Below are 22589 nucleotides of genomic sequence, written 5' to 3' on the forward strand. Positions count from 1 at the left end.
AAAAATTATCATGCATATTATGCGCATGCAGCTCAAGTAGTAAAATACTTACTCTACTTTCGCATCACTCATCACAGACTTGCGTCGTTGCTTGGCCTGCTTGTTGTCAGGAGCGACGTTCAAACGCTGCTACCGCGACCGAACACAACACTGGGACTGTACTCAACAGCTAGCTCTTCTCCTCGCTTTTCTCTTTACTTCTCCAATCGCATGAATCGACTGTCTGTGGTCTGACACACAGAACGTCAGAAGCGCGACTATCATCACCTACAAATGCATGACCGTCCGACCTTCATTTTCTGCGGCTCTTCTCGTTTCTTGGAACATTACTCGCTAGGTCTTGTCTTCAAACCGGCAGCATCGCCGTACAGGAGCGGCTGTGCAAGCTGGAAAGGACACAACGGCCGCTAGCAGCACCACTGCATTGCACGTTTCGTTTAGAGTAGCTGAACAAAATGGTAAGCAGATGAAAGAACTTATTTTTTAACTGTGGTCTATCCTCCTAACTTACATGTACTTGGCCTGTACTACGTGTTTGTAATGTAGGCGCTGACAAGACGAACTCAATGGAATCGCAGTATGGAAGACAAGCGACGTACGGAGGACAGGAAGAAGGAATACGAGCGTACCGCTCACACGAGAATGCTGGCCCAGGAGCGCGTGTTGGCAGCGAATGCGCTGAGCGATGACCGTGTGGAAGCGAAGCGCTTGGACCGCTTCATGGCCCAGCAGACACGTGAAGTGGAAATGAACAGACGACTGGAAATGGTAAGACCAAGGGTCCACGGATAGCCTCTGGCAAGAGTAAAATAGCTTATTAATACATAACAAGTCTTGGTAAGAACAATTGAACAAGCAATCGTAGGATCCATAGCTGCACAGCGGCCTCTGGGCAGGGACAGGCAAGGCACAACAAATGCATTGTAGAGTTAGCAACACAGGGACTGGGATACCATACAGGTCAGGTATTTTAGTAATACAGTGTCCCTGGCTTCCTGTGTGTGTGTGTGTGTGTGTGTGTGTGTGTGTGTGTGTGCGTGTGTGTGTGCGTGTGTGTGTGCATGTGTGTGTGCATGTGTGTGTGTGTGTGTGTGTGTGTGTGTGTGTGTGTGTGTGTGTGTGTGTGTGTGTGTGTGTGTGTGTGTGTGTGTGTGTGGTAAATGGTGTGCCGGTGCTGCATGTGTGTGCGTGCATGCGTATGTGTACGGTGCGTGTACTGCAGGCTGAGCAGCAGAGGCAGTTACATCACCAGCAACAAGACCAGGAGGAGAGGCTGGCTGAGGTAAGTTGGTCTGCACGCCGACACTGATTGATTCTGGGACTTGCCGCAGCAGGATGCGTTCCGTCGGCTGAAAGAGCTTGTCGTTTCACTGAGCCCCAGCGCCAGTACCTGTACACCTTAGCATTAGTTTAGGTCTATGGTCAGTCAACACTCTAGGACCGGCAACTCCCTACCGACGGCCTGGCTTGGTCACATTGTGGATGGTTTATATTCTACTGCAGGGGCGTCGGAAGGTATTTTAGGTTGGTACGGTCAACCACCTGAAGTACAATTTACTTGTGTGGTTAGGGTGGTTCCTCTGAGAAACATCAACGTTTAGAGCCCAAATCAGCGCATTTTTTTGATTCATGGGGTACCTGGGGCAAAAAGCGATACGGTCAATACCGTAGTGGCCGTGGCGTGTCCGACACCCCTGTACTGGGGAAGGAGGGTCTATAAAAGCCACCGGCGTTTTGCTGTGGTGTTGAATGGCATACGTTTCCCCTTTGGAATATGTGGATGTGGGTGTTATGTTATATGTTAGTTATGGGTTGACAGATCTGTACACTGCTTTTTGTCCTGCTGCCTGTAATAGTTTGACTGCACATGCTGCTGCTGCCATTGGTTTTCTGTTGGTGTGCCTCTGTATATTGCCGCGTGCATGACAGGAAATGAAGCGCATCAAGTGGGAGAAGGAGAGGGACGTTCGTCTTAGGCAGCAGATCCGGGACACCAGGTAATGTTACACAGTATGCCAGGATGCATGGTGGAGGTCACAGCGATCATGTACAGAAGCATGCCCATTAGTAGATCATGTGACATGTAGGTTCATATACCTGTTCGGATGCATCTAGATTCTGAGGACTTGATCCTGTAAAAACCGGGCATTGTACATGGAGTTATAAATCATTTGAGCAGTTTGATTGTGACAGTCTGAGTCCGGCCAGCGTCCATTGTTGTGCTCGGAATGTCGAACGTCCCATTTCCTTGATGGTAGACTTGTTAACATGCACGTCATTAGCTTTTAGTCAGTTGTCCACTCACGAGCTCTTCAGACATGTAGAAGACAAAAAAAATGCTCAGGAGTATTCGCTACTCAGAGTTGGAGGGGGTTGGGGGGGGGGGGGGGGCATAGACATGAAACTTTGAGTGACAACTAATAAATCCCGAGCTTTTGTCTCCTGTGTGTGCGACTGCTTTGCATCCAACCACGGCATTTCAAGTTGAGCACTACTCCACAACCTGTTGCTACTTTTCATTTGCTATGTGGGTGCATGTGTTTTCCGGTTTTCTCGTTCATGCTTGCCGGGGCGTCTAGCCTGGAATTGCGGGAACTGGAGAGCAAGCTGAAAGCTGCGTACACTAGCAAGGAGCGGGCTGCCCAGCTTGCTGAAAGACAGCGACTGCTACAAGAAGAAAAGGTATAACCGTAGTCGAGAAGAGGTGTTGTACGCACTGCGGCTTTGTAGGCCAGGTAACATTGAAACCGGGAAATCGTAAGTGAGGCGGCGGGTGTGCCTACACAAGTCCCATGTAGTCTATGTTGATGCCTGTCATGGTCAGTGTTGCCGTGCCTGCTGATTCAATGCAGTGTACTCTCATTGACTGGTCTCTGGTCTCTGCTTGGTTTGATTTTCTCTGCTTGGTTTTGGTTCTTCTCTGCTAAGCGTTTGGAAGATGAAACCTCTCGGATTCTGCGTGAGGAATATGAGATGGCTGAAGAGCGCGCCAGGCAGGCAGAGAAGGAGGGTTGGGAGGAATCTGTGCGCTATCAACAGGACTTGGAGAAACAGCTGGATGAGCAGGTACGGCCAGTCAGCCACTGGTATAATAACGTTACTATGTGCCGAGAGTCTCTAACCAGACATGTGTGATAGTCTGCTGTATTTATATGTATAGGATCTGAATCATTCTATCAAGATCCAGGTGGATGCTTTTAAAATCGTACATTATAATTATAGTGATCTCACTCATGACGTGAGTATGTCATTTTACACGCTGCTTTGGTGTTTGTTATTGTGACACTGAATAAGCAGGAGTGGTGAACGCTAGTATATGTAGTGTGGGGAGCAAACCCTTTCCTAACAAATCATCACCGAAGTCGCTACCACTATTTTGTACTCTAGTACTGCACCCCCATTTGTGCTGTACATGGCCGCCGCGGGATGGTGATTTGTTGACCGTGTCAACGATGCCCATCCTAGGTGTGCTGGGCGACCCATGATTCAATCAGGACTGTTCGCAATGTTGAGCCCCGGATTGGGTGGCATTGACCATGATAGCAACAGGTGCCCATGTGTATTACGTATGTCTGATTATTTCCTAATGATTGCGTAAGCAGTAACTACAATGTAAGCATGAAACTCTGAGTAGCGACGAACTAGCCTTGCTTGTCCTTGTTGTTCTGTGTATACGTATGTGTGTTTGTGTAGGAGCAAAAGCGCCAGGAGGCGTATGAGGAGTTCTTGAAGGAGAAGTTGATGATTGATGAGATCGTACGCAAGATCTACGAGGAAGACCAGAGGTACATGTACTGTAATTGACTGCTGTGTCAGGGCTAATTCTATTAAACTAGTCGGTCTCCCACTCACGGTGCCGCGAGTCTTTTCCGTCAAGGGTCCAGGGGCAATGTTGGGGGGGGGGGGCACTGTCTGTGGAAGTAGTGGCTTCAATACACAAACCCAGTGCTGCATCAGCAAAGTGAATCAGCTAATAAGATAAAACTATCAAGGACAGGTAGGCTCGATGAAAAGATTGTCAAAGATTTCTTTTAGCTGGCTCACTGTCTGCCGGGCACTGTTCACCATGCCAGCCCCATACTCTAATGTGCACCCAGGTCGTAGTCCGAGGCTGTACTGTAGCAACAACTGACATTGTGTGGGTACTCAGTTACTCTGTTGCTCTGGCCGTGATGCAGGGAGCGGCAACGTGATATGGAGAAGAAGCAAGCAACGCAGCAGTATGTGCGCGACTTCCTTGAGAAACGTGACGAGGTGAGTTGGTCACTTACGTGTACAGTAAATCCTGTCAGCTCGGGTGACCACTCGGATAAGGCAACCACCTGTCCCTGAAGACCACTGCAACCATGACCAAATATGGCGATGCTAATTCCAGTCAAATGACCCTGGATAAGGAGCCTGACCACCTGGTAACAGAGACCACGTTTTGAAGGTCCCTTGAGAGGGCGTCTAAGACAGATTTCACTGTACGTTCCGGCAATACTTTCAATACTACGGCATCTGCTCAGTGACTGTGGATGTCTAGCTTAGGGTATTTAGCGGTAAAACACAGTGTGCAAATAATTATTATGCATTGCATTCTAAAATTTCTTCAAGGTTACTTACTTTATGGGTGGGTGGGTGTTAGGTACACTAGCTGCTAGTACGCTGTCAGGGATCACAATAGGACTTGAGGTTGATTGATTGATTGATTTGATATCTATTTTTTTAAAGGATTGTCCAAAGGCAGTGACATTCAATGTATGCTGATAGCATCAGATCTGCTCTGTTGTCCCTTGTTCTACCCGACACATAGTGGCGTGAGATGGAGAAGCAGCGCATGGAAGAAGAGAACCGCAAAATCTTGGAGTTTGCCAACCAGCAGCAGACGCGCGAGCGGGCGCGTCAAGACAGACAGCGTGAAAGAGAGGAGGCGATGGCTAAGGTTCAGATGGACGTAAGTCTGACGCATGCATCCTGATTGGCGTACAGGTGTGCTGTGGATTTGAGGCATGCGCCAATGACAATAGCTAGCTACATGCAGCATACCATTGATACAGGTTGAATCTATTTGGTGTTAGCTGCGGTGGTTGGTATGATGTAAGTTGAGTATGGCGATGCAAGTTACTGTGTCTAGAACGTATGGTCACAGCATCTTGCATCAATGCCGGTTTGCGTGTGATCTACCAGCATTGGTGTGCCTTGACGGACACTCCTAGTCCTGGCCAGTCAAGAGTGTTGTGACTTCTAGTGCTGTGCCTATGCCCTGAGTCAATCAAACCCAGGCCCTCGGAGGCCGCACATATACACGCGTCCACTGTTCTGACGGTCTAGACACACGGCTGCGATCTTCCAACAAACTGGGTTTGAAACGGTATTCTGCGCATCCGGGGACGAGAGCCGCACAACCTGGGCAGCTTGAGCAGAGTGAGCAATATTGCTGGTTTTGGTCACTTTGCTGTTGTACATTGCGTGATACAACAGATTGCAAGTGGTGTGGCTCTCAAGCAACAAGAAGCGGAGGAGCTGGAAAGGTGAGGGTTTGTTAGAGACAACCGGTCATAATAATTATTATATTCCCACTACCAGTCTGCTATTACAGTGCATAGTATCAAGCACGGAGAAGTATCATTCCACGTATGGTTTCAAAGAGGTGTATCTCTCTGTTTTCTTTGTTTACCCCCCCCCCCCTCCCTCTATCTCTCTCTCTCTCTCTCTGTCTGTCTCTGTCTCTCTCTTTCTCTCTCTCTCTCTAGGCTCTCTCTCTCTCTCACTTTCTCTCTCTCTCTCTCACTTTCTCTCTCTCTCTCTCTCTCTCTCTCTCTCTCTCTCTCTCTCTCTCTCTCTCTCTCTCTCTCTCTCTCTCTCTCTCTCTCTCTCTCTCTCTCTCTCTCTCTCTCTCTCTCTCTCTCTCTCTCTCTCTCTGTGACTGTGTGTATGACTGTGTGTTCATGTGTGCACTTCTATGCTCCAGAATTCGATTGGAACTGGACTTGGAAGAGCAAGAAGAACGTGACCGGCACAAGGAGAGGGTAAGAGAGTGTCAGAGTCACTTTGCAATCTTCGGCCGTAAACTCACATTTCAAAGTGTTAAAATGACTATTGACATCTTGCATGGTTGCCGGATAGCTAACCGGGAATGAATACAGCATGTGCAGTTCCCATCTCTCCAGTATCCAAGACTATCGGCTCAGAACCGAGCGGCATGTGATCAGTGTAGTTCCAAACAGCATGCTTTCATTATGCTCTATCATGCTGCCCAAATCCAATGTCCTCTGGTCGTATCAAGTTTCGGTGCTGCTTTGTCTCATGTTGGGGTCTCAGAGTGACCTGGAGGCTCGTATTCGTCAGCGTCTTGACCTGCAACGAGCTCACAGCAACCAGTTGGCCTGGAGGGACCAGCAGAAGCAGGCCATGAGGGAAGAGGAGGACGAGTTCCGTCGACAGGTTGGTGCTATGTCTACAAGTAGTAATATTACGACTCCTTTCACTGTCATCATTCATATTGTGCATGCGTAGGAAATACATGTCTTTTCGCCTTGACGGATTCTGAGTGTGAGGCACGATAATGGCAACGAAGATGGAAGATGTACCATGCCGTGCCATGCTGTACCTTGCTGTGTCATTCTGTACCATGCCGTATCATGCTGCATCATGCCATGCCGCATACCATGTTCAGATGATGGCTAAATTGGCTGAAGATGATCGTATTGAGCAGATGTCAGCGCAGAGGAGACGCATGAGACAGCAGGAACATACCAGAGCTGTGCAGAAGATGATCGAAGACAGACAAGAACAGCTTGCTCGTGACAAGGTAGGCTTGCTGCAAAGGCTACATGTGCTGCTGTGCAGTGTGCATGCGTTTTGCAGTGTGCGTGCACTGTGTGTGTGTGTGTGTGTGTGTGTGTGTGTTTGTGTGCATGCATGTGTGTGTGGGTGCATGCATGTGTGTGTGTGCATGCATGTGTGTGTGTGCATGCATGTGTGTGTGTGCATGCATGTGTGTGTGCATGCATGTGTGTGTGTGTGCGTGTGTGTGTGTGTGTGTGTGTGTGTGTGTCCCATATGGTGCAGTGGTATGTGCAGCGATTTCCAATCGATAGGTTGCGGGTTCGATTCCCGACGATTATGGTCACACACGTCTTTCTTCTCTTTCTCGGACTCTTCCTGACTTTTCTTTCATTCTCCTGGGTGGTTACCAACAGCCAGTGCATGCCGGAGTATGTGGTGTGATGTGTGTGCGGGAAAAAAAAGACCAAAATAGGGATTCACTGGCCAGAAAAAAGTCACTTCAAAATAGCCGTATGGTGTAGACCAGGCTGAATAGTGACGGTCAATTCTTCAGCCTTGCAAGCTGTTGAATGGTGCAATCCCAGCACAAGTGGTCACGCGGCGTGTGTGTGTGTGTGTGTGCATGCATGGTTGTGCTGTGTGTGTGTGTGTGTGTGTGTGTGTGTGTGTGTGTGTGTGTGTGTGTGTGTGTGTGTGTGCGCGTGTGTGTGTGCATATGCATTCATCAACATACGGCGTTCCAGATCTCACGTACTGGTATAGCAGGTGTGCTGATTGCCGGATGGAATGCAGTGGACAATTGTCACTTGTTTGTTTCATGAATTCTTATCCACTTATAATTGATATTCTTCCCAAATATTCATCACATCTCTGCCTGTCTGTCTGTCTGTCTGTCTGTCTGTCTGTCTGTCTGTCTGTCTGTCTGTCTGTCTGTCTGTCTCTGTTGCAGGTTGCTGAGCAGGAGAGACTGCTTGCCGAACAAGAACACCAGGCTAACATTCAGCGTATAGTGGAGGAGGAGAGACAGAAACTGCTGCAGGAGCATGCGTCCAAACTCCTTGGATATCTTCCGAAGGTGAGACATGTAGAATGTGATTTGAGCCCTGGCGTAATAGGGCTTGAAAGTTATGACGTTAACATCAGATTTCTATTTTGGATCCACTAAGGTGTGACTTTGCTATTGCCTAAGTATGTGGGTGCATAGCAACCCACTCATGTTGTATGCAGGGGTGACTTTTACTTCGCCACCAGTTGTAACCCCGCCCCCAGTAGCCAAACCAGTCAGTTTCACTGGCTACAACACCTTGCGGTGAGTAAGACGGCTTGAAATGTGCTTGGATCCGTACAAAAACTGGATCCAAGTGTATCCAGTTTTTGAATTTTTGAAATTGTTGCTATGCTGTGACGTAGCACTTTCAAGCCCTATCCATGGCCCTCGCACCCAATCAAATTGCTTTGACATGCATGTTCACAAAGGTTACCATAGTAACACATTCCATCCTCGTGCACAGGCTTCCAGCTTTGGCTCGGCCTCAAGCAAGTAACTTACATGTTCATAGTGAAAGCTGTATTGGACCAATCTTTGTTGAGTGCTGTGAGGTGCGTTGTAGTGGGCTGTGAGGTGCGTTGTTGTGTGCTGTGAGGCCAATGAGGTGCGTTGTAGTGTTGGCAGCATGGTGTACCTGTGTGCATGACTGGTCATCGCCTCTGCATGGTCTTGGTGTAATTATGAATGGTGCAAGAAGTCTGACGGTACAGTGACAGTACAGGAAAATAGGGATCCAGCGCAGATCGTGTTTCTGCTTCTAAGAATATTCGCATGCATTGACGTGCTGTATTCAAGTACTAGCAAGAGTACGGCTTATGTACTCTTGCTACTACAGTCATATACAGTCATGTAATCACTATGACTCTACTGTAAATTATATTTGTGTCTGCTCTTCGCCATTACAGGGCGTGCTGCGAGATGATGGCGATGTAAAGCGCTTGGGAGAAGACTTTGAGCAGATGTATCAGGCAAGGAAGGCTGATCTGTTCTCCGAAGACGGCTGGTGATCGAGCGTGCAGCTGCCAAGGCGAGAGAACACCCCATCTACCTGCACAGCGGTTACTAACCAACACCAGGAAGGCTACCATACTAATTACCAGCACTGGTATTTCCCACAAGCAACCAAGACAGTACTACTAGTACTATGAACACTTTGAACAGACTTGATGAACAACAGTTGTGCCAGAATCCCTTTTTCAAGTACACACGGTAGATGTAGTATGGTTATATGAAAATCTTAAGCACAGTAGTTAGCAGTAAGTAGTAGTATGTAGTATCTTCTGCTGTTATGTGACCATCTACGAGTACAAGTGCATATCAACCTCATCACATGTAGCCTGTACATATTGCTGAGCAAGTAATTGAGAATGTATGCGTGTGTGTGTGAGAGAGTGAGAGTGAGTGAGCCAATGTGTAGCTGCTAAACTTGTTGCTGCAAGGCAATCAATCACTTGGATTACAAAAACTAAAAAAAACCTAACCATTGACATAATCACCATTGACATAATAGTCACAGCAGAAAGGTTGCAAAACAATCATGTGTAAATATATAATTCAAAGTGCGTGTGTGTTGTGGTGTTGTAACTCATGGCGGCATAATAGCACTGTTCATAGTAGCAGAGTGTAGGGGTAGTGGCAAAGTGCAGTGCCCCTGGACCTAGGTAATAGTAGTCCTACGAAGAGTGACGGCTGTGTGTTTAGTGTGTTTAAGTACAGGTTACCATTACACTTTCAAAGTAAAACTAGATAATGTGGAGACATCACAGCAGGAGCATGCACCAAACACAGTCTAAAACAAAAGAAGTAAAAAATAGATAATAAAAGGTGGCTTAAAACACAGTGGAGGGAGAGAGGGTAGAGGGCCTGGATAAAAACAAGATACAAGGGTCACGGATATTGAATTGTACCATACTCACGGCAAACTCAAACATGTACTCTGAAAGTAGCGCTACAAGATTAAGTGGGTAGCAACAGGAAGGGCATCTGCATAGGCAGATACGGGTGCCAAGACTAGCATTACGGCTTTGAAGCGGCTGCAAGCTGTTCTTGGCTAACTCCACTAAACATTCTGTAAAGAAGCAAAGAGGTTCACCCACGAGGATGGACACGCACACACACACACGATCATACACACACACGCACACACACACTTGTACTTGTTGCTCACTGCCAAAACTGGTCACGTTGGTCTCCCCGGGAGAGGGGAGAGAGACTCAAAAGGAATCTTGGAAAGATGACTCAATTGGCTATTGAACCACCCGACGGCCGACATCCCCTGAAATCCCCAAAACTCTGGGTGAAAATGATCCCACTTATGGGCTCACCACACCTCAGTAAGTGGGTGAGGACAAGGTGCAGAAAAAATGATTGACGGCATCAGGGTATCCGTCCCGGGATCCAACTGCAGTTACCCCTGCCCCCAGTGAAGGTAATACTTGCTACTAGTGTGGGTGGCTAAATCAGAGTGGATCTGATATAAGCGTCACTAGCAGCATTGATTACACAAGAGTTAATCTAGCCAGAAGCAGTCCATGGTTAACAGGTATGTATACTTCAAATAGAAAGTATATGAACCCTGAAACCAACAAAGGTGGCAGATACAACAATACACCATCATACAGCCGAGCCTGTTGGCAACAGGCCCAACACAATCAGGCATAAGTGTACCCACCAACCGAACTAGCTGGCACACACACACGCACAATCATACATACACACACACACACGCATACACACACGCATACACACACACACACACACACACACACACACACACACACACACACACACACACACACACACACACACACTGACATAATTATGTTACGGGTGGGTTACTTCTCACTGGGTTGAGGAGAGTTTCGTTTTTTTAATGATAGCTGAAAAATCCATCGATTCTAGCTGCTGTCTAGTCAATATACCGTAGTGGTCAGGTGCTCGTGCATACACCAGTCACCTGATCACCCTAGCCTCACTCGAGTTGAACCTTCGTGTGAAAGTTGTAGCCTGCAGGCACGGTGACCAGGCGACTGGTGTACGCATGAGCACGTGACCGCTTACTCAACCGTGTTCGATTAGGAATAAGGGCCGACGCTGCATCGCAGCCTTTTCGGACCAAAACCAGTCGACTCCAAAAGACTACTACATACCGTAAAATTCCGTTAATAAGCCCCGAGCGTATACTTTGCAGAGCGTCAAACCGGGCGTATATTAGGGCATGGGCGTTATTTCGGACGCAATATGCAGAAGATCAATCAATCAGCAACCCACTAGTTTCAGTGAACCACCATTCACACTGAGCGCGGTACAGGTACATAAAACCATAGCTGGAAATTTGGTCGTAACCAAGAATGTAGCGATAAATTACAGATTTGATAGGTAAACCACTTGCTATGGTAAGTACAAGGCACAACAGGTACCGGCATGGTTGAAAACGTCGTGACGCTGAAGCAGGTAAGGCAGAAAACTAGATGACCCTGAAATTAGTTTGTACGCGAACGCACGCTCGCGCGCTGGTCATTTTGAGTCCACTTTACGCCCTGGGCTTATTTCGAGCATGGGCGCTAAAACGGACTTGAAGTGTACACCGCCTAACACTGGGCTTATTAGGCCACACGTTTTTATTTCTATGTTTCTCGTCACCTGAAAATCTAAAAACGTATGCGAGAGGTGGAAAAAAAATAAAAAATGACCGAAAAATAAAAAAAGCTTATTAGACCTTTGTTCACACTAAAATCCACCAATACACCATGCAATACACCATGCACAGTTTGCAACTAGTATGTGGTAGGAGCTTCTGTCACAATCTGTGCATGTGCAGCTAGATTGCGCACAATAATTGGTGACCTCGCATCATGTGTCGCGTAGGCCAGGCCACATTATGTACATGTGCATGAGTGTGCTGGTCCCCACATGCACAGTCAGTGCAGCACTTTTTTTTTCTTTTTTCCTCCAGACTCCTGAATCGTATGCGCGCGGGTGACGAGAAACATAGATATAAAAACGTGTGGCCTTATCGGACATGGGCGTTATTTAGGGTGGGCTTATTTACGGAATTTTACTATGGGCCAATCGCGGTCGTCCGTACTTTATAAGAGCGAAATGGCGCTTTTAGTGACATGTTGCATACAAATCCCCATCTAGTAGGGCGCAGTCACCCAATTTCAGTGGAAGTGGCGAGTTCGATTGGGAATAAAGGAGGAAGGGAGCATCTCAGCTTCCTCGGACCAAGACCATCCGACTCAGCACCTCGAAGACTACAACTGATAATGCGGGATGGCCCCTAATGAAGTACATGAACAAATCCAATTCCCCGAGTTCTAGATATCCGAAGATTACATGATAAATTCAAACAGTGTGAGTGTGTGTGCTACTCAGGGAAACTCACCCTTCAAGGTCAATGCTTGCCATAATCTCCTTGACCTTGAGCAGAAATCCTTCATTGCTACTGGCCTGAGCCGGGTCCACTAGCATGCTGTGTAACTTCTTCATGTACATATCAACGGAGGTTGGAACAGCTACAAGTCCAGAGTCAGGTAACGATACCTGCAGACGAGAGAGAGATAGAGAGAGAGAGTGAGTGTGAGATAGAGAGAGAGTGAGAGAGAGATAAAGACAAAAAGATAGAATGTGTGTGTGTGTGTGTGAGAAGGGGGGGGGGGGGTGCAACACCAGTCCTGCCAACACTGTACTCTCGAGAATCTCTGGCAAGTTTACACATTGCACATACTAACATAAACCAAGAAGCAGAACCCCAACAAACATCGGTCTTCTACAGTGCTGCTGAAATAAATCTGATCATGCGAGTCAATGCCAGCAATGTCACGCCGGGCGCTGTGTAGTCTCAGGCCTGTGAATAGTGGGCTGTGCACTGGTGCACGGGCAAACTGCACTCACCTAATCAGATTTCATTGAGCAGCACTGTAGCTACCCAGATCTGGGTGACATGTACAAGCTCCTTCATGCTGTCAAACCTAATGCTTACATTTTCAAATTTCGTAATGATCGTCGTTCGCAATAGGTTCAGCTTCTTCTCAAGGAGTACGTTAGCTGTTTGCCGCTGTTCAGCTTCTTGGTCAAGATGGCTGACAATTTTCTGGAAGTCAGCAACAGTGGAGAGAGAGAGAGAGAGAGAGAGAGAGAGAGAGAGAGAGAGAGAGAGAGAGAGAGAGAGAGAGAGAGAGAGACACACACACACACACACACATACACAGACAGACAAGAGCAGAAAACTAGAAAATCCTGTACTGCATTGCTGATCTTCAATGCAACATATCCCAACAGGAAAGTACACATTGACATACCACGATGAGAGCGTCAAGCTAGATGTAAAATACGATCTTCCTTACTCCAAAGATTATCTTGGTCAGAGAATAGATAATCCGGTCTTCACACACACACACGCGCGCGCACGCACACACACATCATGTACCATGTATACGTCCGTCACAAGAGAAGCACACAAATCTGCAAATGCACTGGATGTGCACCCACAGATTTTCTCTTATCGCAACGATAGCGAACAAGATCTGAATGAGACCAAGAGTCCATAACCCCCCAGAGTGTGCAACTCCAGGTTGGGGTCTGGCGCAACGAAATCCAAACATTGCGTCATCCGGTCCCCGGGCAAGCATGGGCGGATGGGGCCATGTGCATATCTGGTACATCGGGCGGGGGTTCCAAGTACAAAGTTGAAGCAAGCCACGGAAGTGTCACGTAAAACGTTTGCTCCACGGGCTATGCATTACAGCAGTGTCAGCAGAACGGCTTTGATTTCACAGTCACAGAATTTTTTTATTTGAAGAGAGTTTCTCTGCTCGTTGTCTGAAAAGCTTGTATTGGGAGAGTTCGTGACTCCGGGATAGCAAGAATAGGCATGGATATAGATTTACAAGATTTGATGGAAATACATGTAGCTCTTGGCACACGGCATGAAGACCCGATCGATTTCGAAGTAGATGTGCTTCAACCTGCTCCTCAGTCCCATTTTGGTACAATTTCCAACACTCGACAATCGAGAGAAGAAAATGAGGAGCCCAGATCGAGCAAAAACTGACGAATATCGTCCACAGAGACACTGCACTCCGGCGACAATGGGGAGCGCTTTGCTTTAGGTTCAACAGTGGCCATTGTTCTTCTCTTATCGGAGAGACACTCAAAAGAGAAAACTGTTCGACAACTCTAAAATAATTCTTTGTGTACTTAACGTACTTGAGCCTTTCAGGCGTGTTACGTGGCCGTGGATTCGTAAAGAAAGACCCCAAATTGGGCAAACGGGCGAAGTAGGTCCGGGCCAAACTTCCCATTTCGTCATAGCTACTCACTACATGACGTATGAAGTTTGGATTTCGTTGCGGCACTGTTTGTGCTGAGAAGGATCACGAGTTGCACACTCTGGGGAGTTATGGACTCTTGATGAGACAGATCAAGACTTGCGCCAGATAACTGTCTAATCCACACAACTGGCGAAGCCATGTGAATCGACCACCAATGCACACCTGGTCTACACCACACAGAGTACATCGGCATAAAACGGCCAAGACAGTTACCTATGCACACCCTACACTTGCTGGGGTAACCAGTATAGACAGCACGCTGCTTTGATAGAAGCAGACACTAGATGCACTGCACACACACACCTTTGACCTTTGACCTTTGACGCCCATCGCCGGAGGCGATGATAGCAATGCTACGGCAGAAGCCATAGCAACTTGTGCTGGGATTACACCATTCAACAGCTTGCAAGGCTGAAGAATTGACCGTCACTATTCAGCCTGGTCTACACCATACAGCTATTTGGAGTGACATTTTCTGGCCAGTGAATCCCTTTTTTTGGTCTTTTTTCATTTTTTTTCTTCATTTTTTTTAGGGATGAAACGATCATCCATTTCTTCTTATCGAGTACCGTTTATTATTAACGATCGAGTTATCATAAAATGAGTATGCTGAATTTGTATGACAAATAAATTTTACTGGTCTCCGGGGAATATGTGCATGACACACCGGATCCCAAAATGCGAAGGTGCCTAGAAAAAGGTGTGAATTTTGTCACCTTGGATGACGCGTGCTGGAGTTGACTATGCAGACAGTGTGACTTAGCTAGTACTATGCACATGTACACTGCACATGTACAAGTCGTGCATACTCGATAACAGCATAACGAGTAGCGATCACAGAGATAACGAGTAAGTTCCGAGTAATCGGTGTACTCGTTTCATCCCTAATTTTTTTCTTTTTTTCCCCGCACACACATCACACCACATACTCCGGCATGCACTGGCTGTTGGTAACCACCCAGGAGAATGAAAGAAAAGTCAGGAAGAGTCTGAGAAAGAGAAGAAAGACGTGTGTGACCATAATCGTCGGGAATCGAACCCGCAATCTATCGATTGGAAATCGCTGCACATACCACTGCACCATATGGGACACACACACACACACACACACACACACACACACACACACACACACACACACACACACACACACACACACACACACACACACACACACACACACACACACACTACTACTACTACTACTACTGTAGCTTGGTTGCGACAAGGGCCACACCACTCCGAAAGGAGCCAGAGTCATTGTCAGGAGCAGAAACGGAGATGACGACTCAGGTCACTCTGTCGACGGAACTGACAGCTGCAGCGAGAACAGCGAACACCATATGACGCTCTATCAGACTCGGTTGCTCGATGGCCACGGTCGCACTTGTGACGTCTGAAACCAGGCACTGACTTGAATTGCCGATTGCATGTCACACACAAGAGAGAAGCTGGGACGTTGAGCGGAACAGGTGATGCCGGCGCGGAGGCTTCCAATGGTAAACAATGATGTACACGCAAGCCACCACGAGAGTGAAACCACCTCCTGCATGTACCACACTACACAGCACCACGCTGATCCTGGATGGGGAGACTTCGCTCTGCGCTACACTTGTGTCTTGCTTTGTCACCTGGCCGACGAAACGAACGGTGGCAGATAAGACAGTCATGGGAAGGACCGGCGAGGCTCGGCTCAACGGCAGACACCCGCCAGGCAGACCGATCCTGAGCAATCCCAAACCAAGCCAGATGGTCAATGGTCAATGGTCAATGGTCAATGGTCACACACACACACACACACACACACACACACACACACACACACACACACACACACACACACACACACACACACACACACACACACACACACACACACACAAAAACCACCGCCACCATACATGCCCGTCACACACGCCCGCACACGCACCTTCAGTTGCTGAATGTGATTGCTCAGGACGCTGTTCTTCTCTTCAGCTTCGGCATTCGCACGCCGGAGTGCTTGCAGTTCTAAATCTTTTCCTGAACAGAGTAGAGTAGAGCACAGGGAAACAGCGAAACAATTCAATATAAAGTACCCTGGGTGTAACACACTATGGCATAAGAAATGCTATTTTTGACCACCCTGCATTGAAACATTACTAACAAGCCATTTGACCTTGGATATAGAGTACATGATTGTAATGTTGTGGACATTGAAATGCGTTGAGAAAGTCAAGTGGCCACGGATGCTGGCCTCGCAGCCATGAGCACTGCTGGTCCTTTCCGCAGTGGGTGTGTGCGTGTACGCGCTAAGGCAGTAAAGGCGCCGGCCCTGGTCATTCCAGCAGATGTCAATGTCCACAACAGTACCTCGGTTACAAAGTACTGAGTACAGATTATAATTATGGCTATTGCGTACATGATATACTGAACTGTTTCACCGTAGATATGGGTAGTGTGCAGAAACAACAGCTATCAAATATGACTATACAGCACACAGCAATGAAGGTGCAGAGAAGGGGCAACGGGCACAGCATACATTGACACAGCACAGCATACATCGACACAGCACAGCATACATCGAAACAAAACAGCATACATCGACACAGCACAGCATACATCGACACAGCAAAGCATACACATTGATACAGCACAGCATACATCAACACAGCACAGCATACATCAACACAGCACAGCATACATCAACACAGCAAAGCATACATCAACACAGCACAGCATACATCGACACAGCACAGCATACACCAACACAGCACAGCATACACACAGACACAGCACAGCATACATGACTAGATACTGGTTAACTTGTCGCCAGCGAGACACAGACCCACCTTTGTTATAGTCCAGGAACTCGTCGGTGAAAATCGGTAAGTTGAATCCAGGTGCTTCAATCTTACCCTGCATCAACACGCCAGCAAAGAGAGAAGGCAGGCAATGGCATAAAGGCATTTCAAGTTACAACTGACACACTACCACTACTGGGCTATGACTGAAAGAGAACAGGACTTGGGCCCACTAGACTATGCACACAGAGGTGAAGACAAGAAGATCACGCGTGCCAGTCGCAATGCAGTGTGATCACACCAAGCAAGAGACAGCTGTGGACGATAGCAGGTCAACCAGTGAATGGCTAACAGATACACTGCACAGACTACAGTTGCGCTCGGTGAAATCCGACCCAAAGTGCAAAACTGGCGCCCTGTACCAGTTTTGATTACATCATCGTATCTGTACATGTGTACGTTCAGCAGCATTCGTGCCACTTCCAGGGCGTCAGGGGCCGTGCAAAAACAGGGCGCCAAATGTGCACTGGGTCGAATTTCACAGAGCGCAACTGTATGTGCAACATCCAGGCCATAGAGTGTAGATGCATCACTGGCATCCATGACAAAACCCCCGTGAGAATGCCACATCGGTGGTTCAGTGCTATATCGCGCAGTGTGGCACTGCATGTCCAGTACATGTACAGCTCTGCTGTAACTAAAACTTCAGCAGTGCACAACCACATACAGGCCATCCTGCATTGGTGTGCGAAGCAAACAACTTCGAGAAATACCTACAGCAGGTAATAAGGTGCGATATTTACAAGTTGCGAATAATCAATGGAGATATCGCAACACGATCTAACAGGCCAGGATTGATCAGCACCACCATGTAATCGTACATGTCCACTCATACATGGTAAGACGAATAGGCATAGCGAGCACACACACACCACTAACCTCTGTTTATCAGGAACACGCAGCACCCATGAGCAAAGAAGAGGAGAGAGAGAGAAACACACACACACACAACGCATTAGAGTGATGACAACAGCAAATGTGTATACTGAATACTACATGCACATGTTATCTCACAACTACATTCACTTCAGAGTCCGGCCAGAAAGCACTGGTCTTCTTTTGAAGAGTTGCCAACATGTGATCTTCACTCTGTTCCCTACATACTCTGTACACACACACACACATACACACACAGACACACACACAGACACAGACACACACAGACACACACAGACACACACACACACAGACACACAGACACACTACTACTACTACTACTATGTACAGCTACCCTATCGGGCCACGCCGCTCCCAGAAGCGGGAGACAACGACAAGAAGAGAGAAGAGAAGAGAGAGAAATCGCAAAGTCAACAATATTTGGCATGGCGTTGCAAGTCCTGTGGCCTTTACACACACACACACACACACACACACACACACACACACACACACACACACACACACACACACACACACACACACACACACACACACACACACACACACACACACACACACACACACACACACACACACACACACACACACACACACACACACACACACACACACACACACACACACACACACACACACACACACACACACACACACACACACACACACACACACACACACACACACACACACACACACACACACACACACACACACACACACACACACACACACACACACACACACACACACACACACACACACACACACACACACACACACACACACACACACACACACACACACACACACACACACACACACACACACACACACACACACACACACAGTGCCATGTTCAGAGCAGTTCCCATGTGGAATTGCTCGCAAAAACAACAACTGAAACATACTGTACCAGGTAGTTTCTCTGTAGTGCACTACTAATTGCCCCACAGCAAGAGTCAAGACGACCCACTCACTGCACAGCAGCCAGGAGCCAGAGACCTGCAGGCTGCTACTCACCATTCTGCTGCTTTTGAACGAGCGCTTTCTTCTGCACAAACGCACTGTATGCCTCGGTTTGCTTGTAGTTTGCGAGCTCTCGCGAGTACGCAATTTTGTCGTGTTGAGCCTCAGAGCGATAGCGCTGTACAGGGCAGCAGCAAAGAAGAAAAGTTCATTGATTCAGATATAGTAGAGCTATTATAACTAGGAAGACAAGTGACAGCCTGCAGGCAAATGCAGTAGAGCCCATATGACTAGAGCAACAAGTTCACATGGGTCCTTGCTGGTAAAGCAACGATGCTCAACATGGCTACAGCAGCATGCTTGCAGTGGTCCTTGCCTACAGTGGTAAGGATGCCCCGAACAGGACTCACATCTTTCTCTGCTTGCGGCATGTCCGTCCACCGCGTACCAAGGATACGAGTGGCTTCAGTGAACGGAATGTCAGGCTGCTCCTTCCGCAGAACTTCCCGCTGTTCGTTCAGGAAACGAATGTAGCCGGTGAGGGGCGGTCGCGGTGCATTCTCATCCCGGTCTTCCCGACGACTACGGCCTTTCTGCCAACCACTACGACGCTGCCCCTACAAAGTACAACACAGACCAAATTGAACGTGAGTCAGTGACATGAGTGCAGAAATCAATACTGCAAGACATGTATATATAACGAGTAGTGCCGAGTCGGGTAGCATTTTCTCGGGGTATCGGGTTCGGGTAGTTTTCCACGGGTAGCACAGGTGCCCGATCGGGTAATAGACACCCTTAGCAAAAAACGGTTGTAACGGTATTATCGTAAGGGGGAAAATACCGTGCTTTGGGTTCGACCTTTAGCAAGATGCACGCTATTTTTAGTACGCTGTTGCCACGAGAATAGCTTTGATTTCGCGCGGTACAACCATTTTTGTCACCATATACGCGATACAAGGTGAAATGCGTACGGACTATGCAATATTTGGCCAAAACACGTACCGTTGGTCAAAACGATAAATCAGCCCCCGTAACGTTTATATGCTGCAGCTTCAACGCTATTTGGGTGATCAAGGTACCGTAAAAAATAGCGTTACCGTTGTTTGCTAAGGGTGTCTAATGTATCCATGGTAACACCACAATGCATCCCTTCCCTTACACACTGGGGAGACATGCAGAGTATTACATGAATTTGTACGCGTGCCCTGGAATGTCATAATTATGTCATCTGCGACTTCAGGTTTTCGGGTACTATTCTGTACCTGACTACCCGAGGTCCTCACGGGTAGCACTGGTACCCGACTACCTGTGCACACCCCTAATGACGAGGAAGTAAATCTAACGTTTTAACGGGTGACATTTCTCCGTTATAATAAGTTCTGTTGAGGCTGTTATGCAACAATGTGTTACGTCCGGATATGGCTGAAGACTGCAAGATCGCTAACATATCTTCTCGTTAACCAATGCATTTTGGACAATTGCTAATTTCGCAACCCGTTATAATAACATGCCTTACAGTAGTACCAAGAGTAGATAAACAAGAGTGTGCAACTCCGGATCTCTCCTGCACAATCTGCAGATACCCCCGCCGGAATTTTTTGTTGACGTCACCTTTTTTCAGAGAAACGCGCATTTTGCCGCAGAGCAGTGTGAGAGCACGTGCTGGGCACCGACCTTTGTACTGTAAAGCCCGGCCAAGAGCACGAGGGAAAACTTTCCGAAAGACTCGCAGCGCGTGCATCGTCGAAAAGATTAGATCAACAAAAAATTCCGCCGTGGGCCTACCCATCCGGGAGTTGCACACTCTTGTTTATCTACTCTTGGTAGTACTGTACTGCCTTCAAATGAACACACGTAATACAGCATTCACACGTAATACAGCATTCACACGAGGAGGAACCAGTTAGCTGAGACAAATATCACTCACCTCTGGAGGTTTGATTCCAGACTGTGCTTGGCCACCTAACAAGTCGACTGCATAGCGAATGTCGCTCTCCACAGACTGTGCACATATCAGCAGCAAGACCAGAGGGAACAGCAACAGCAGAAGCAGCACCACCACAACCACCAGGAGCAGCGGCAGCAACAGTAACACTTGTTAAGGTGTATCCAAAACTTGAGTTTTAAACCACAGGGAAAGGGCGGTTTGATCTTCCACACTGCTCTGGTGAAGCTGTACGATGTAACCAAGGCAACCCACCATGCAGCTGGCCCATAGGAGAGAGATCACAGTTGCACGCTGTTGGTTATGGAGCGCTGGCTACATGCATGCAGCAGCTGGGATTTCGGCCTATGGTTGGTGGATCTGATCCATACTCACCACTGAGCTAAATCTGATGTCTGCCCATGGGGTAGCGGAGTCATATGGGGCGGAAAGGTACTGCAAATCCAGAAAAATGTACTACTGTAATTCTTGCACACCTCACAGCACCTCACAGCAGATTATATAATTTGTCACATCCCTTTAGTTTTCTCATTGGTTGTATAGTTAGTACCTGATGGTATACATAATCCCATGTTATTGAATATTACCAATCAGTGACGACTTTCCACTGAAGACAGTCACAAGAAAAAGCTCTGGATTCAAACTTGACTATGTTGTTTTGTGTGTGTGTGTGTGTGTGCGTGTATGCATGAGTGAGTGGGTGTGTGGACATGACGGCAGAGTTACGGTAATTCTTTCATAGCGTTACTTACTAAAATATTTTTGAAATGCCCAAATCCTTTTACATGACTGTATAAGTCATGTACAAGTACTTGTGATAAGAAATGCTGGACACTTTTGGAAACACAACTCACAGCTTTAGATACCGCCGTCATTGGATTAGCTACGGGCTGGTCTGGGAGCGAAGCTGTTGTTACCATTGGTGCAAATGTTGCTCCAGATGTGGCTACGGGCTGCTGCTGACCTGCTAACCTGGGCTCAGCCATTCTCAACTGGCTTGGGGGAACGACTAAATTTAAAAGAAAGAAAAAAGAAAAAGAGTGAACATCCATGAGTTTAGGGAATGAACAGGGGAAAAATTGACCGTCGCCAGCAGGACTCGAACCAGGGACCTTCGCCATAGGCCAGCGATGTTCTAATCACTGAGCTAGTAAAGAGCAAAGTTCGCACATGCACGGTACCACCGGCTTTACAATCGTGTTTGGAAACACAACAAAATAAATGAAATCAAGAAATAGTTGAGAATGTTCTTTCTTGAGAAGCATCATCATCAGTGTTCAAGAGGCATCTATTCGAGACTTTGACATCGAGATAGGGTCTATAAATGCTTTGTGTAGTCGTAGGGAGAGGATAATGTTCGTGTAGATAACATATTGAGTCTATTGACACTAAGATAGGGCCTAACCAAAATGAATGTAGGCACACGAGGTATTGTAATTACCGTACCTGCAATTACTTCGGAAATTACTCTCTCTTTTGATCCGGATCAGCATAGGCAACAGACTCTCGAATCTTCTTACGTGCGAAGTCAATGTAGAAGTGGACTCCCAAAACAGAGAAGGCGAGAGCAGAAGCTAGCAACACCTGCTTCGCTTGTTTCGGAGGCATTGCTTTTCTTACGCCACCTCAAATCCATTGGCATTGAGGAACCAAGAGAATGTGTATTCTCAACACCATAATCAGGGAAACCTGGTTTATGTGGGTCAGCTCGCCTGGCCTGGCCTGGCCCGACCGTGCGCGCTGAATCTACGATATCGGCGCGCTTAGTCGCGTACCGCGTG

At 47.5% G+C, this 22589-nt stretch overlaps 2 protein-coding genes across 2 annotated transcripts; one reads left to right on the forward strand and one right to left on the reverse strand.

The window, feature by feature from the left end:
- The first annotated feature begins 243 nt into the window (after positions 1-243).
- LOC135813806 (meiosis-specific nuclear structural protein 1-like) lies at positions 244-9311 on the forward strand. The gene is made up of 15 exons (XM_065326814.1): positions 244-458; positions 547-768; positions 1223-1282; positions 1930-1997; positions 2580-2682; positions 2929-3066; positions 3694-3785; positions 4179-4254; positions 4796-4936; positions 5464-5513; positions 5954-6011; positions 6304-6426; positions 6659-6793; positions 7721-7846; positions 8725-9311. Exons 1-15 carry the CDS (start codon positions 456-458, stop codon positions 8824-8826), a joined length of 1497 nt encoding a protein of 498 aa, XP_065182886.1. The 5' UTR covers positions 244-455; the 3' UTR covers positions 8827-9311.
- On the reverse strand, positions 8983-22487 carry LOC135813807 (high mobility group protein 20A-like). The gene is made up of 10 exons (XM_065326815.1): positions 22255-22487; positions 21663-21817; positions 20791-20865; positions 19274-19480; positions 18918-19041; positions 16986-17054; positions 16085-16176; positions 12804-12914; positions 12207-12364; positions 8983-9887 (listed from the first exon to the last, which is right to left on the reverse strand). The coding sequence occupies exons 2-10, from the start codon at positions 21792-21794 to the stop codon at positions 9836-9838; spliced, it is 1020 nt and encodes a 339-aa protein (XP_065182887.1). The 5' UTR covers positions 21795-21817; positions 22255-22487; the 3' UTR covers positions 8983-9835.
- Between the last annotated feature and the right edge of the window lie 102 nt (positions 22488-22589).

This window comes from Sycon ciliatum, chromosome 4, assembly GCF_964019385.1.
Source record: "Sycon ciliatum chromosome 4, ocSycCili1.1, whole genome shotgun sequence".
In the NCBI taxonomy this organism is placed as follows: domain Eukaryota; kingdom Metazoa; phylum Porifera; class Calcarea; order Leucosolenida; family Sycettidae; genus Sycon; species Sycon ciliatum.

Excerpts from the sequence above, each read along its gene's own strand:
- LOC135813806 (XM_065326814.1), top strand. Across the intron at positions 769-1,222 it reads TGAACAGACGACTGGAAATG|GCTGAGCAGCAGAGGCAGTT; the intron begins GTAAGACCAAGG and ends CGTGTACTGCAG. Across the intron at positions 6,012-6,303 it reads GTGACCGGCACAAGGAGAGG|AGTGACCTGGAGGCTCGTAT; the intron begins GTAAGAGAGTGT and ends TTGGGGTCTCAG.
- LOC135813807 (XM_065326815.1), bottom strand. The coding sequence starts at position 21,794 with ATGGCTGAGCCCAGGTTAGCAGGTCAGCAGCAGCCCGTAGCCACATCT. Across the intron at positions 19,481-20,790 it reads CTGGAATCAAACCTCCAGAG|GGGCAGCGTCGTAGTGGTTG; the intron begins GTGAGTGATATT and ends TGTACTTTGTAG. Across the intron at positions 16,177-16,985 it reads GTTCCTGGACTATAACAAAG|GAAAAGATTTAGAACTGCAA; the intron begins GTGGGTCTGTGT and ends TACTCTGTTCAG.